Below are 15,370 nucleotides of genomic sequence, written 5' to 3' on the forward strand. Positions count from 1 at the left end.
CCATGGTAACCACCCCAAACTGCTGCAGCAGCCCCCCCACACACATAAATAATCTGTAATTCCTCCAGCAGAGGGCGAGAGAAGGTTGTTATTCCTCCAGTAGGGGGCGACAGAGGGCTGTAATTTCTGACGTAGGGGGCGATAGCGAGCTGTTATTCATCCAGTAGGAGGGCGATAGAGGGCCATTATTCCTCCAGCAGAGGGCGATAGAGCTCCTTCATAAATGGGGGTGTAATTTCACCTGCCACTGCAGTAACGCCTTTGCCAGAGTGATTCCGGCTGTGTTAAATTATCCTGTTTGCTAACGCTTGTAAATTTTCTTCGCATTCCACCCCGGTCATCCATGCTCAGGTCTCTCAGCAAACAGGAAACTGTGTGTTTGCTCTTTATCTTCGCCTTAAAAATGTACAATATCACTAATATTATTTACTATTCATTTTATTTTTTTTATTATTATTAGGAATTGTGAAACTCCAGCAAACCCCTCCAGTGGCGGGTGATGTGCTCGGTTAAATAAAAGGGGCAGGTTTCCAAACTCACGTTCTCATGCAGCCCCTCAGTTCATATATCATTAATAGATTCACACATTGGATTCAGAACCATTTCTGGCGGCCGCGTACGAATCCCCTCAGCCGTGATTTGATCGATGTCTGATTTGCGCTCAGTTAGTGAGCATCGTGACTGTGAGAGGCTCGGCCATCTTCTCCCTGCCTGCTCCTGCAGACACGAGCGAGCCGAAGAGGAGACACACGGATCACACAAATCAACCAGGGACCAAGAAACCACAGGTGCGTGTGTGTGTGCGTGTGCGTGTGTGTGTGTGTGTGTGTGTGTGTGTGTGTGTGTGTGTGTGTGTGTGTGTGAGCATATGTGCGTGTGCCAGTGCGCATGTGCATGTATGTGTGTGTCTGTGTGTGTGTGTGTGTGTGTGTGTGTGTGTGTACGTGTGTGAATTAGTGTGTGTATGCATTTGAGTGTGTCCGTGTGTGTGTGTGTGTGTTTGTGTGTGTGCGTGTGTGTGGGTGTGTGAGTATATGAGTGTATGCATGTGCGTGTGTGTGTGTGTAAGTGTGTGTGGAGGGAAAGCAGTGATTGACAGAGTGACAGAAAGGAGGAGTGCTCACTACATTATACTCGCTTCTCACTCAACACCAAGTGTGCTCCTTTTTAACCAATCACACCGCAATAAACATACGAGGTCACGCGTTCAACCAATCACAGTGCAGTGGACATATGAGGTCACATGTTTAACCAATCACAGTGCAGTGGACATATGAGGTCATGTGACATATGGGGCACTAGGGCTGGGGCGATAACCCTTGAACATGCATTCATCACTAATGTAGCGCTGTTTTAAAAGCACTGTGAAAATGACCGCGCAGTCTGCTGCTTCCTCCACGGGAAGCCTTCCTTAGGGGACAGACAATCAATTCACAGGAGAAACGGACACTGAATTAATTAACGCTGATTTAGTCATTCGCAGCGGGAGAGAAAGCGGTAATTGTCAGCGGTCCCTTACTGACCGCACGACTTGCTGAGTTATCAGCAAATGAAAGTCATATATCAGCCCAGCCCTACCGGGGATTGGAGGGGGTGGGGTGGGGGGAGGGGGGACAGGACAAAACACACCCAGAGTGACTTTCACCACGCACCAACAACCGGGATGAAATGTCATGGGCAGTGACGCTGACATGTACATCCACGGTTCACCAGAGCTTACCGTCGTCTGAGAAAGCGAAATTGTGATAGTGGTCTGCGTGGGGAAACCAGAAAGACAGTTCAGTCACATGACAACACACAGAACAGAGGGTTAGGTTAAGGCAGACAAGACAAGAAAAACAACACGCACGCTTTATCTAATATTTAGTCTTCTCTTCGGCTGCCAGATGCTATCAAGGGCAAAGATATATTACTGCAAACACGCATTCATACACAAGCACCAAACCCCCTTTTACTGCTCAAACACTGCTGTGCGTGTACTGCAGCCTAACAGAGTGAACCAAGGGCCAAAAAACCATTAGGGTCCTGGACAGGGGGGGCCCTTACACGCAGAAAACTGGCCCCCCACTATAAGTCAGTGAAAAACCACATTCTACACTATGCGTCCAATCGGAGAATGGGGGGCGGGGCCAATGCGTAAGGGCGTGATGGGTGTCATCAGAGCCGGACTCTCTCTGCCATTGGCTGTCGGCTGGTAGCAGAAAGGTGGATCGGCACCCAAAGCCTTCCGGAACTAGTGTGACGGGTTTTAATCTCAGCAGAAAAACCGCCATGTGCTGGGTTTTTAACAAACTAGCAAAGGCAGATAACTCCCTTCACAAGCAGGGAAACAAAGCCTTATTTCAAACCTGCGGGAATTCAACATTTCCCAGATGAAATAGAACAGCGCACCATTCCGCTGCTCAGGGGTAAATGGACCTCCCGTCGTTCGCCATGCTGAGCTACCTTTGCTCCAGTCCTTCCCAAATCCCAGCATCAGCTCCGGGTGTCTTTGGAAATACGACTGGAACTCCACTCGTGAACCATTATGGGACTGAGGGAGGGACCCCACACATAAACACTAAAGGAGCAGAAATATCTGCGCAATATAAAGTATGTCTGGCCATTAGTACTCTGAAGGGGACAGCAGCTGTGAGTGAATTTGAGCATGTGCTACGGAGTACTGGCGCAGGTGAACGAGCTGAAGGACTTCTCATCAGCAGATGCTGCTGGCACTCTTATACCTGTCTGACCTGTAACGCCTGCTAGCACAACATTCCAGCTCACTGCTGTGTGCAGAGCAACTGGGGACAGCCCCGCGCTCCACTGCGCTTAGTCATGACGCCCTTTCAGTCAAACGCTCAAAACTAGTGTCTACCTGACGTTTAGAGGAGCATTACTGAGCTGCACACCTGTACCTCTGTGGAGGTTAAAATGCATATAAAATGCGTATAACATCATTTTTTTAAAACATAAAACTGACCCTGGCTGATGAGCTGTGACAGGGAGAATTTAGGTCAGGCAGTTCATTGGACAGCTACGCTCACTGCAAAGAGCTGAAACAGGGAGGATTTTGGACAGGCAGTGAGCTGGACAGCTATGCTCACTGTAACAAGTTGAAACAGGGAGGATTTGAGTCAGGGAGTTCACTGAACAGCTACGCTCACTGTAACAAGTTGAAACAGGGAGTATTTTGAGACAGGCAGTAAGTTGGTCAGCACTGAACGAGCTGAAACAGGGTGGATTTGAGACAGGCCTGTGAGCTGGACAGCTACACTCACTGTAAAGAGCTGAAACAGGGAGTATTTTGAGACAGGCAGTGAGGTGGTTAGCACTGAACGAGCTGAAACAGGGTGGATTTGAGACAGGCCTGTGAGCTGGACAGCTACGCTCACTGTAACGAGCTGAAGCAGGGAGGATTTGGGACAGGCAGCGAGCTGGACAGCTACACTCACTGTAAACAGCTGAAACAGGGAGGATTTGAGACAGGCAGTGAGGTGGTTAGCACTGAACGAGCTGAAACAGGGTGGATTTGAGACAGGCCTGTGAGCTGGACAGCTACGCTCACTGTAAAGAGCTGAAACAGGGTGGATTTGAGACAGGCCCGTGAGCTGGACAGCTACGCTCACTGTAAAGAGCTGAAACAGGGTGGATTTGAGACAGGCCCGTGAGCTGGACAGCTACGCTCACTGTGACGAGCCGAAGCAGGGAGGATTTGGGACAGGCAGCGAGCTGGACGGCCGCAGCTCACCGGTGACCTCCTGGGTGCCGGCGTCGGTGAACAGCATGCTCATGATCTCCTCGAAGTTGCAGCTGGGCTCGGCGGTGTGGCGGTCCTGGCCCACGTGCCGCAGCATCCTCTTCAGCACGTCGTCCAGCGAGGCCGCTGTCTCGTCCAGCAGGATGCTGGCCCGCGCCAGGAAGCCGTCCAGGTCCCGGTGCGCCCGCACCTCCTCCTCGAAGTTCATCAGCTTTACATACTGCGCAGAACAGAGCGGGGTTAGGCACAGACACTGCGCCAGAACAGAGCGGGGTTAGGCACCGACACTGCGCCAGAACAGACTGGGTCAGGCACTGACACTGCGCAGAACAGACAGGGTCAGGCACTGACACTGCGCAGAACAGACAGGGTCAGGCACTGACAGGGTCCATTTCCAACATCTTAATATCAGCCTAAACCTCCAAGTAGAAGAAGACACTGGCTTACTTTTCTTGAAGTGTTCAGCAAGACGCATCCTGAGTCGTCTGATTCTGGAGAGGTAGAAAGCACACAGTAAACCCAGGGAGTGCCCCTTCAGATCAGACACTGAAGATTCACTGCAGAGTCAGTCACAATAAATCAGGATATCAGCCATAATCAGGATATCAGTTACAACCTGGCTATCGATCACAATCAGGATATCAGTAATAATCAGGATATCAGTAAAAAAATGAAAGAATCAGTCACAATCAGAACATCAGTTACAGTCAAATAATGTCACAATCAGGATATCAGTAATAATCAGGATATCAGTTACAATCGGGATATCAGTCACAATCAAAGTTTTAAGCCGCATTTGGTAATGCAGTCACAATCAGTCCAGAATATCAGTCATAACTGGATTGACAGCGCAGGAAGTGTAAGATCACAAGGCGAGAGATTTGATGCATCAGGGTCTACGGATCGCTGTGTGAAATGGCATCCATTTCCTCAGCCTTAATTAGCCAGAGCAACTGGTATGACTAAACATGCCCATTCATTTCAGAGCATCGCCGATCGCCATCTAAAACAATAACAGTCAGGCGAGCTTCCGAAAATCACTGCCGGATAAAAAAGGGAAATCTTCGCACTAATCCTCTGGCGTTGTACTGTTTAGATAATTGATGCATGAGATCAACACGTAAGTCCCCAAAACGTCAGTGGGATTTGGGCCCCGGACCCGAGCAGGCTTGGGCGCGCGCCAGCCTCTTCCGCGCGGATTAGGCCTCCTCGTGCGAGCTCGTGTGTGTGCAGCCAATCAGAGCCGAGCCCAAATCACTTACTTCACTTTGAAAATTGACCCGCACCTCAGACCTGTAATGTAATTGTTCATAATGCTACGCTGTGAATGCTAAAATAACGAACAGTTTAAACGGCGTAGGAGCGCTCGGCAGTGCAAGCGCTCTCCGCAGCGGGCTCTGGTGGGGCAGGGAAAGCCAGCCCGTCTCCCCGCAGCGTTCACAGACGGGCCGGAGAGGATCTGAGGCACAGCCGCTGGAGCTGGGAAACGCCAGAGCACGGAAGCCCGCTCTTCTGGGGAGAGAGTTCCACGCCGAACGGGTCAATCCAGGGCTGGATTTTGACATCTCTGTTCTACACCCCCCCCCACCCCCCCTTGTTGGTCAGGGCAGGTAAGGTACTGTAGATATATAACTGCTCAGACTCACAGACAGATCATCAGTCCAAGGGCTCCCTGGGAATGAACGGCTCTAGGACCCCTCCATGACCCCAGAACCCCTCCCTGACCCCAGGACCCCTCCCTGACTGAAAGAAGCAGCAGGCCTTGTGGGCCCCGCCCTGACCTCTGGGCCCAACCGGCCCTTTCGGTAGTCCACGCTCGCCCAGCTACACGACCTCTCGCTCCACAACGGAACGCCCATGTAAAAGACAAGCCTGCACCACAAACGCAGAAAGGATTTTCTTTTTTTTTTTTTTCTAAACACGGGATGAGATTAGCTTTTTTCCCCCACTCCATCGCGACAGAAGAAAGCGCCTTGAATATAAATGCCTTGTGTTGTTGTACCTCTCTCTCCGTCTCTCTCTCTCTCTCAGTAAAGGAAACAGTAACAGTGATTTTCGCTGCTGACCCCATACGGTCAGCTCCCTCCTCAGCGAGCGAGGTGCGAACGTGTGGGAGAGGGAACACGCCGTACCGCGGTTCGGGTGGAAACCTAACGGCCTGTACTTACCAGCCGCTCTCCTGCCTGGAGTCTTCAGCTGTGTGTACACACAGAGCTCCTTATTAGGCTAACGAGGTGCACGTCGGTTGACAGGTTTTTAAAAAAAATTCATTTTATTATTTGAGATGTTGTTTTTAATCAAAGCCTTTCTGACTCGGCTGTTCCTGGAGGAAAGGGAAAACTAATTGCCTGCGGGGTCCACAGAAAATACATTGGGATTTACTCTGGATCACAGAGGGCTACAGTCTCTTAATCACCACTGTGTGAGTCGATAACTAGTGATAAAACACTGAACTGGTTTGGCCTCTTGTGAAACGATCGTGCAGCAAACACACACCTGGAGCACGTGTTTTTTACCCAACTTTCGCCAGACCCAATCCGCTATTATCACGCAGCACAAGGGTTGCCTTCCTGTTACAGCGTCCTCTTGTGTGTAGGAGGTCCCCAAGTGCCACATAGCCATGTCATTTGAATGCGCACATTACCTTCTTCTGAAATGGTTAGCGTTGTTTTTCAAAATGCATTGCCTGCAGTTGGCAATCTAACTCTACTGCCAAAAAAGTGTGCTATTGATTGCAAACGGCACTCTCGTTTCTTTCATTCTGTGTTACTCCCTTTCTTATTGTACGAGATTCTCCCCTTGTTAGTCACTGGTAAAGTCTGCCTTCTCCCTGACAAGCAAGCCCTGGGGGCAACAAACCCAAGGGGCATTTCTGGGAGGCGAAAAACCCCTGAGGGGCAACAGTGTTGCCAAGGCTGCTGGATGTGAGGTGGCAGCGGTGTTTGGTTTGCTGGGCTGTTATAAGGGGAAGGGGGGGTACTGGCTCATGGCCACTACTCAACCCTATCACTGAGACTACTCGACCCTAATCCTGAGATTACTTAACCCTAAACCTGAGAATACTCAACCCTAATCCTGAGACTACTCAACCCTAAACCTGAGACTACTCAACCCTAATCCTGAGACTACTCAACCCTAATCCTGAGACTACTTAACCCTAAACCTCAGACTACTCAACCCTAATCCTGAGACTACTCAACCCTAATCCTGAGACTACTCAACCCTAATCCTGAGACTACTCAACCCTAATCCTGAGACTACTCAGCCCTAATCCTGAGACTACTCAACCCTAATCCTACCGATATTTCCTCTCCTCCTTAAAGCAATCAGCCGCTACAATAAACACTAAACAACTTACGTTTATTGGTAAATCAAAGATTCGCTGATGCACATCGATTAAATCAGCACTCCCCACACTCCTTAGTAAATTGAATTTATGACAGACGGTGAAAACTAAGGTGTATTTCCACTCTCCGGTAGGTAACAAGTTATTTTCTGAGCTGTTCTGTTCTGGTACACCTGGGGACCCTGTGCATCTGTAAGGGGGGAGGGGGGGACTCTCATTAAACCTCTGCCTTCCGTGTTCAGGGGATCACACTGTGGGCAGCTGCTGTTACTACAGCTCAACACAAATCAGTGTTATTTGGGAGCCCTGAGCTACTGCACATTTTCACTGCAAATTTAACAAAAAATAAATTAATTCCACTGAGATACTGAATCCCTTTAATAAGAGAGATTTGGCCAAGATCAAAGGGGTGCACATCATTAAATGAAGAAAGGCAACTACAAATAGCCTATATACACACACTTCTGTATGTCTCCTGTGCCTTATGGCCCCTATGCTGTATGGCTCCTGTGCCGTATGGTCCCTGTGCTGTATGGCTCCTGTGCCTTATGGCCCCTGTGCTGTATGGCCCCTGTGCTGTATGGCCCCTGTGCTGTATGGGTCCTGTGCCGTATGGTCCCTGTGCTGTATGGTCCCTGTGCTGTATGGCCCCTGTGCCGTATGGCCCCTGTGCCGTATGGTCCCTGTGCTGTATGGCTCCTGTGCCTTATGGCCCCTGTGCTGTATGGCCCCTGTGCTGTATGGCCCCTGTGCTGTATGGGTCCTGTGCCGTATGGTCCCTGTGCTGTATGGTCCCTGTGCTGTATGGCCCCTGTGCTGTATGGCCCCTGTGCTGTATGGGTCCTGTGCCGTATGGTCCCTGTGCTGTATGGTCCCTGTGCTGTATGGCCCCTATGCTGTATGGCTCCTGTGCCGTATGGTCCCTGTGCTGTATGGCTCCTGTGCCTTATGGCCCCTGTGCTGTATGGCCCCTGTGCTGTATGGCCCCTGTGCTGTATGGGTCCTGTGCCGTATGGTCCCTGTGCTGTATGGTCCCTGTGCTGTATGGCCCCTGTGCCGTATGGCCCCTGTGCTGTATGGCCCCTGTGCCGTATGGTCCCTGTGCTGTATGGCCCCTGTGTTGTATGGCTCCTGTGCTGTATGGTCCCTGTGCTGTATGGCCCCTGTGCTGTATGGGTCCTGTGCCGTATGGTCCCTGTGCTGTATGGGTCCTGTGTGGTATAGATCCTGTGTGGTATAGGTCCTGTGTGGTATAAGTCCTGTGTGGTATAGGTCCTGTGCTGTATGGGTCCTGTGTGGTATAGGTCCTGTGCTGTATGGGTCCTGTGTGGTATAGGTCCTGTGCTGTATGGGTCCTGTGTAGTATAGGTCCAGTGCCGATGGCTGCAGCAGGGGAACACACGACGGCTCCCCCCTCTCTCCCGTCTAATCGGGCAGGCAGGAGCGCCATCTTCTTCCCAACCCTCCATTTCCTGCGGCTGTTTACCAGCGTTAATGAAAAACGACACCCCCGCCCATCCCCTCCCACCCCCCACCTCTGTGTCTCAGTCCCCTTCTGCCACCGGCCGGCTCCCTTTTTATTTGTACCTGAAAATCTTCTGCATTTCCAACCTTAATGCAGTCCTCTCACGCTCAAGCTTTTTTGGCAAAAAAAATGCTCAGATTGTTTTTATTTCGTAACTTCCCAGAGTTCTGAATAGAGCTCAATTAGCTCTCTGGGGTGACGGGGGGCGGAGGTGTCCAGACGCCGGGGTCACGGGGGTCTGGGTTTTGCGCGGGGCGTCTAAACGAGCCGGTCACCTGTCGGAGGGGAACGGCACGACTTTCGCGAGGCACCTGTCACCGTCGCCCAGGTAACAGATGACGGCTGACCTGGGGTTGCGCGCGAATAATCAATACCGCCAAAGCCAGCGAGGGACGTACCGCGAGCAGAACTTCAGCCGAGACGATGCGACCGCGTACGCCGCGACACAAAAACACAACGGATCTCACACAACAAACATCAACGCGACAGCCGATAATAAAAGTCTGTTTTCACATTATTTCACGATGCCATATCACCGCTATACTGAGACAAAAATATTCCATATGTACTCGGTACATGATGAGCGTACGCAAAGTCTTCCTTTAGAACTATTTATTTTAATCCCAGGATACAACCTGCAGTGCCATTTGTGATTACAGAGATACTTAACAGCGGCTAAATGTCCCTTTTATTATGTACATGTACACTGTATTCACCACACAACCTTTAAAATGATCTTTCCTGTTGCCCAAAATCACAGCGCATACATAATTCATGCTCAGTGGCACAGGTTCAGATTAGGGTTGGGTGTCAGGGCTATGACAGGCTCAGGTGGGGGGGGGAGGTGCAGATAACAGATTCTAAACCTGCTACCTCCATTCCTCTGTGGTGCGGGCGTGATGTCCGTGCACCCCCCCCCCCCCTTAATAAGAGGGGTCCCGCTGTGCGAGTTCTCTGGACGTCAGTCACTCGAGGCCCCATGTAACTAATTATGCGGCGCAGAGCCCTGGAGCAGGTACATTTAAACACACTCACAACCGCTCTTCCGCTGCTGGGACGCACTTGAATGCTAATTGCGTGCAGCGCCGGGGCTGGCAACTTAATTAAAGTTTGTTGGAATTTGAATACGGCAGCGGAAATCCATGAAGATGATACTAAGGGGGTGGGGGGGGGCGGGTACCGTTGTCACAGCAATCACAAAGCCTTCAGTTTCTCCATTGAAATTTCATAAATGCGTTTAAATAAAATTCTTCTCCAATACTGGAGAAAGGGACCGAAAACGAACCGAACGAACACACGTCCCCTGAAACACACTGAAATTAGGGTGGCAGTGTAGCATAACGGGTAAGGAGCTGGTCTTGTAACCTAAAGGTCACAGGTTCGATTCCTGGCCACGCCCCCTTAATTTCTATTGGTACATAATCTGCGCCAGGTGATGTCACTGTGCAGGTTGTCTGAGTGAGAAATGAGCATCACTCTCTCGTGTATTAGGACCTTTTGTGGGGGTGGGGGGTGGATGAGTGACAGCGTGCAGATCCTGATTGACAGGTGACTCTGCAGAGCCTGAATGGCTCATCAGAGGACGCTGTGTTTTCTGGGGTGCCGTTTCCACCCTGCGTCTGCTTCTGTTGTGTGAATAAACACACAGGATGCACCCCTGGGGGAGGCACTGCCATCATTTCTGGGGGGAGGGGGAGGTTACAAAATCCCCCCTAAAATATTAGAAAACAGGGCAAATAACCCGCACCCCCCTGCCATCAATAATACAGCATGGTGATGAGAAAAATCATTTCAAAAATGAAGATGGGGATTACATGTTGTGATGGGGATAATGATCTAATGATCAGTAGTCTGAAGTATTTTCCCCTTAGAATTCACCAGAAATTGTAATTCCACAGCTGTTCTTTCAAAATCATTCATGACACACACACACAGACACACACACTGCACACTGCACACACACTAAAGACTAGGTCGAACACATACGCACATGTAAACACAAACACATGCGTGCACACAGACCTGAAGCTGGGTGTATCTGGTTGCCATAGAGATGGATGTCGTCGGCACAGGCGATGGGCGAGTCCTGCCCCTCCTCTCTGCTCTCACAGCCGTCGTCCTGCTCCCCTTCCCGCAACTCTGAAGGCCCAAAAACACCCAGTTACTCTTCCCCACAGGCCACAAAAACACCCAGTTACTCTTCCCCACGGGACACAAAAACACCCAGTTACTCTTCCCCACGGGACACAAAAACACCCAGTTTCTCTTCCCCACGGGACACAAAAACACCCAGTTTCTCTTCCCCACGGGACACAAAAACACCCAGTTTCTCTTCCCCACGGGACACAAAAACACCCAGTTTCTCTTCCCCATGAGACACAAAAACACCCAGTTACTCTTCCCCATAGACACAAAAACACTCAGTTGCTCTTCCCCACGGGACACAAAAACACCCAGTTACTCTTCCCCAACAGGACAAATACTGAAACATCATGTTTTACCCTGAATTTCTCCCGATCCCCATCAATCACACACTCACAGTTTGAGGAGTGCTGCATTAAGGAGCTGTCTGGCTCTCTAACGGATTTAGAGGGGATTTTAGACGCATGTGCCCTGCAGGCCACCGTACTGACAGGGTCAATCAAAGTTATCCTGTAGATTCTCATCTCATTTCTTTCAAACCTCGGCTATTCTTTATACAAGAGACCTGGATGAACTCCTGGATTCAATCAACACTTTCCCCTAAAGTTGGGCTTTAAAAGTGAATGTTAACTGTTTCGTTGTCGACACAAAAAAAGATCATTTTCGTAATTGTTGAACTTGTTCTACAAACTGTTTTTCACCAAAAAAAGAAAACAATTGTGAATCATGGACAAAGTTAAGGACATAGTTTGACTGAATCCAGGAAAGTCTACTTAAAAACATGGCTCACTTTAAAGGCAGCTAGCTAGCTAGCTACTGACTGATATAACACATTTTCACACAGATGTGTTTCAACATCTCTTAGGTAATCTGTTTATGCCTAAATGTTTAAGAGCCCCCAAGTCAACATGTGCACAGGAGACAGAATCTCCACTCCTTTTCACTGTACAGATTTTGTTGTTTCGAAAAAGCAACCATACAAAAAAAAAGTCTGACTCTTGTGCAACGGTCTGAAATCTGTCACTCAGTCGCCACGGTTCCCCCGCCACTCTGGTCCCCGTAAGTCACGACTGCAGATTCGGCACACACCCGCCAGGCATGAGAGGGCAGAGAGGGGACCCCAGCTGGGCCCCGTGCAGCTTATCCACAGCCCCACAAAAACCCATCCATTTATTTTGGGCTCCTGAAGGCACATACTGTACACACACATACACACACGCGCGCACACACACACACACACACACACGCCTATATACACACACACACATTACAACACATTTCACACACACACACACACACACATATACACACACACACATTACACCACATTTCACACACACACACACACACACACACTCACATGCACATCGCAAAAGGGAGAACCTTAACCACACTGTCAGGTCCTGTGCCAGCCCAAAGAGGAAACGTACACATAATGTAAGACACATGCTACAGCATTGGTCACAAACAACAAAACCAGATTTACTGCACTCTCTCTGTTTAAAACAGTGGAAAGCAATCAGCATTTTTTATCGGTGAGGTGGGCACGGTTTAAACACATCCTGAGTGATATCACATGAACACAGTACTGACCACATAAAATACAGACACATATTATTGCAGAATTGTAGTATTTATAAAAACAGTTTGTAAAATCCATACTAAGTTTCTTACCTGAAACATATTTGAACAGGTAAGCCTTTGGCCTCAGGTGATCATTTAAATCGAAAACTAAGATTGCTCATCTAAAAATTCAATAAGCAACAAATAACCACATTACTGAAGCTACTGCAAACACTGCTTTAGCCCTTGTGAAAGTAGGCTTTTTGGAACATTTCTTTTCTTCCTCAAAATTCTAGAACCCCACTGCTTTCAGTTACCAGTAGTGATTGTTACATCAGCATTAGAATGTTCAGTCACGAACATTCTAATCACACATTTGTGATGTCACACCTTACAAGGGCTGAAAGGGGCGGAGCACGACGAGGCCAGCAGGCCTGCACTCACCCATCTCCTGGAAGAAGTATCCATTCTTGGACATCCCAGAATGCGGAGCCTCTGTGGGAGAGAGGAAGAACAGAAGATGGCGTGAGCGGCGCGGAGGGGGGTGGGGGGCTCGACGGTGGAGAGACTGAGGTGTAATCACAGGCGGTAAGGCTCCCGGCACTGCCAGAGCCCCAGGGGGGCTCCTCTCCCCGGCCGAAACACAGCGGCCCCAGCGGCTCTGTGTCCATCAGAGGCGGGGGGCCCGTCCAATCAGCTCCGTTTGGACCTGAGACGGGACCGGACTGCTAACGCCCCGGGGCCATCGCGGCACGGGGGGGGGGGACTGCTCCAGTCTGCCTGTCCAGGCCACCTGCACTGAGGCTCTTCCTTTCCACCTGACAGGCTGATTGATTAAGCTCTCTGATTGGCCCAGAGATTACGCTCACCTGGTGTGCCCGGCCTAAATCAGTCCCTAATTAGAGGGGGAGAGAGAGCAGCAGCAGCGCTACTGGCCTGCAGGGCCAGGTGTGAGTGCCCCTGCTCGGGTGCTTCTGTTTCTTTATCTGCCATCTTCAGCTGAAAGAACACCGGAGGTCCACAGCCAATAAGATCGAACAAGTATCGGTCAGTCGGAGGAGCTAGGAGCATAAAAAACTTTGTGCGCACAATTTGGTTTATTATGGACGTGAAAGCAAAGTAAAAACAATCAGAATTTGTTATCCGTTCAGTGGATACGGTACGAGCACATACTGAATAACACACATGAAGGACAACACACACCGAATGGTAACACACACTGAAGGACAACACACACTGAATGGTAACACACACTGAAGGACAACACACACTGAATGGTAACACAAACCGAATGGTAACACACACTGAATGGTAACAGTGAACATCGCTTGGTTTTAATTCAGACACAAGTTGAACTCCCACCCTTTCCAAAGCCCACACTTGACCTCATCTGGAGGAAAAGAAACAGTCAAAATCAAGAGTCTTGTGAATGGAACGTAATGTCAGCAAAGCTAACTATTTGCTTCATGCCTATGCAGGCTTAGAGTGGTTTGAGCTTTTGTGTAGCACACAAATGTGCGTTGGGTTGCAGCCCAGCTGAATTAGGTGCTTTAGGTTTATGACACAGGATGTGTAGCAGTAGGGAAATGCCATGTTTGCACGTCCGCATTGCATTTTTAAGCGCTTAGTTTGACTGCCCATTCCGTTTAATTCTTTCTTTTAAACTCATTTCATGAATTTTAGTCCATCCAAATATACAACAAACTCCTTGCAGTTTGTATGTATGTATGTATGTATGTATGTATGTATGTGTGTATATGTATGTAACTCTAGAACGTTCTTATGTTTCCCTTTCATTCTCAAGAGGTCGGAGGTCGTGCTGATCTCTGACCCCACGACTCCAGGCCTAGATAAGGGCTTCATTCCATACCGGCTCGTCATTCAAATTTATCGCCACTCTGAAAATGCCAGCGCAGATTTTATAAACGTACCAGATAGCCAGCTCCTGCATCTATACTCCTTTTTTTTCTCCAATTGGAAACAGGAGTCTCTGAAGCTGGACTGGCTTGCGAATGCTCAAGGACAGAACATCCATTCGCACTGTACTGCCCGCATTCATCCAGTCGGAATGCTCTGGCTACGTTAAAAATACACCGCTGAGCGAGGATTCGGTTGGTCTACAGAATCTGTGACAGGATTACTAACAAGCCGACGGACCAATGACTGCGAAATAGCCTGAGCTCAGAGAATTCTGCCATCTTAGGAACAGCCAGGGAAATAAACACCACTCTTTACACCAGCTAATGCACACAGCCTACAGAGATTTCAGACGGGTAACAGGTCTGCCAATAAGAGGGGTCTAGAGCTACTTAATTCCTCCGTCTCCGTGTCACGTTGACCTGACTGAGCACACACACCAGTGTTCAGAGCAGATGAAGACAGAAACAGGATCTCACACGCGCACACAAACACGCACAGGCACACACACACACACACAGACACTGACACACGCATGCACAGATACACACACACAGACACACACGCACACATACACAGACACACACACTCACCAGCACTCAGAGCAGATGAAGCAGGATCTCACATATGCACAAGCACACAAACATTCACAGGCAGAGAGACACAGACACGCACACACGAGCACACACACACACATGCAGCACAAACACACACACACATGCACACATACACACGCACACATACACAGACACACACACACATGCACACATACACACGCACACAGAGGGAGATTGATGCGGTAGCACAGCCCCTGTCTGATGGGCTGCTTTGCAGCAGGGATGGAAAAAAAGGAAAGAGTTGAATGAAGAGATGCATCAGCTTCGGGAGTCCTGAGCACAGCAAACAAACAAACACACCTCAGCCAGGCAGAGGGGCCTCTATGAATAGAACAAACAGGTTTTATCTGCTCCAGTTCGACAGTGTCTTTTGTTTGCGTGATAAAGCAGAGCTTGTCCTCTTCCACGTGGGGCCCCAGCGTGATTATACCCCTCCGCTGCCGTAAGCTGCCGCACGCTCGGTGTGAGGGAGACGGAGAGGAGCGTGGGGTCCACCACAAAGGAGCAGAGCCCACCTGCAG

General features: G+C 49.6%; 1 protein-coding gene across 5 annotated transcripts in view; it reads right to left on the reverse strand.

The window, feature by feature from the left end:
* Positions 1–15,370, reverse strand: part of slc4a11 (solute carrier family 4 member 11) — a 77,571-nt gene that overhangs the window by 19,977 nt on the left and 42,224 nt on the right. For 4 of the 5 annotated variants that reach the window (XM_064334711.1, XM_064334712.1, XM_064334715.1 and 1 more), the window contains exons 2-6: positions 12,760–12,810; positions 10,633–10,749; positions 4,187–4,230; positions 3,731–3,959; positions 1,721–1,753 (exon numbers count right to left, since the gene is read on the reverse strand). In XM_064334711.1, coding sequence (XP_064190781.1) covers positions 1,721–1,753; positions 3,731–3,959; positions 4,187–4,230; positions 10,633–10,749; positions 12,760–12,810 — 474 coding nt within the window. The remainder of the gene's footprint in view (positions 1–1,720; positions 1,754–3,730; positions 3,960–4,186; positions 4,231–10,632; positions 10,750–12,759; positions 12,811–15,370) is intronic. The other variant, XM_064334713.1, reaches the window with a different exon arrangement.

The sequence above is a fragment of the Anguilla rostrata genome, chromosome 5 (assembly GCF_018555375.3).
Source record: "Anguilla rostrata isolate EN2019 chromosome 5, ASM1855537v3, whole genome shotgun sequence".
In the NCBI taxonomy this organism is placed as follows: Eukaryota; Metazoa; Chordata; class Actinopteri; order Anguilliformes; family Anguillidae; genus Anguilla; species Anguilla rostrata.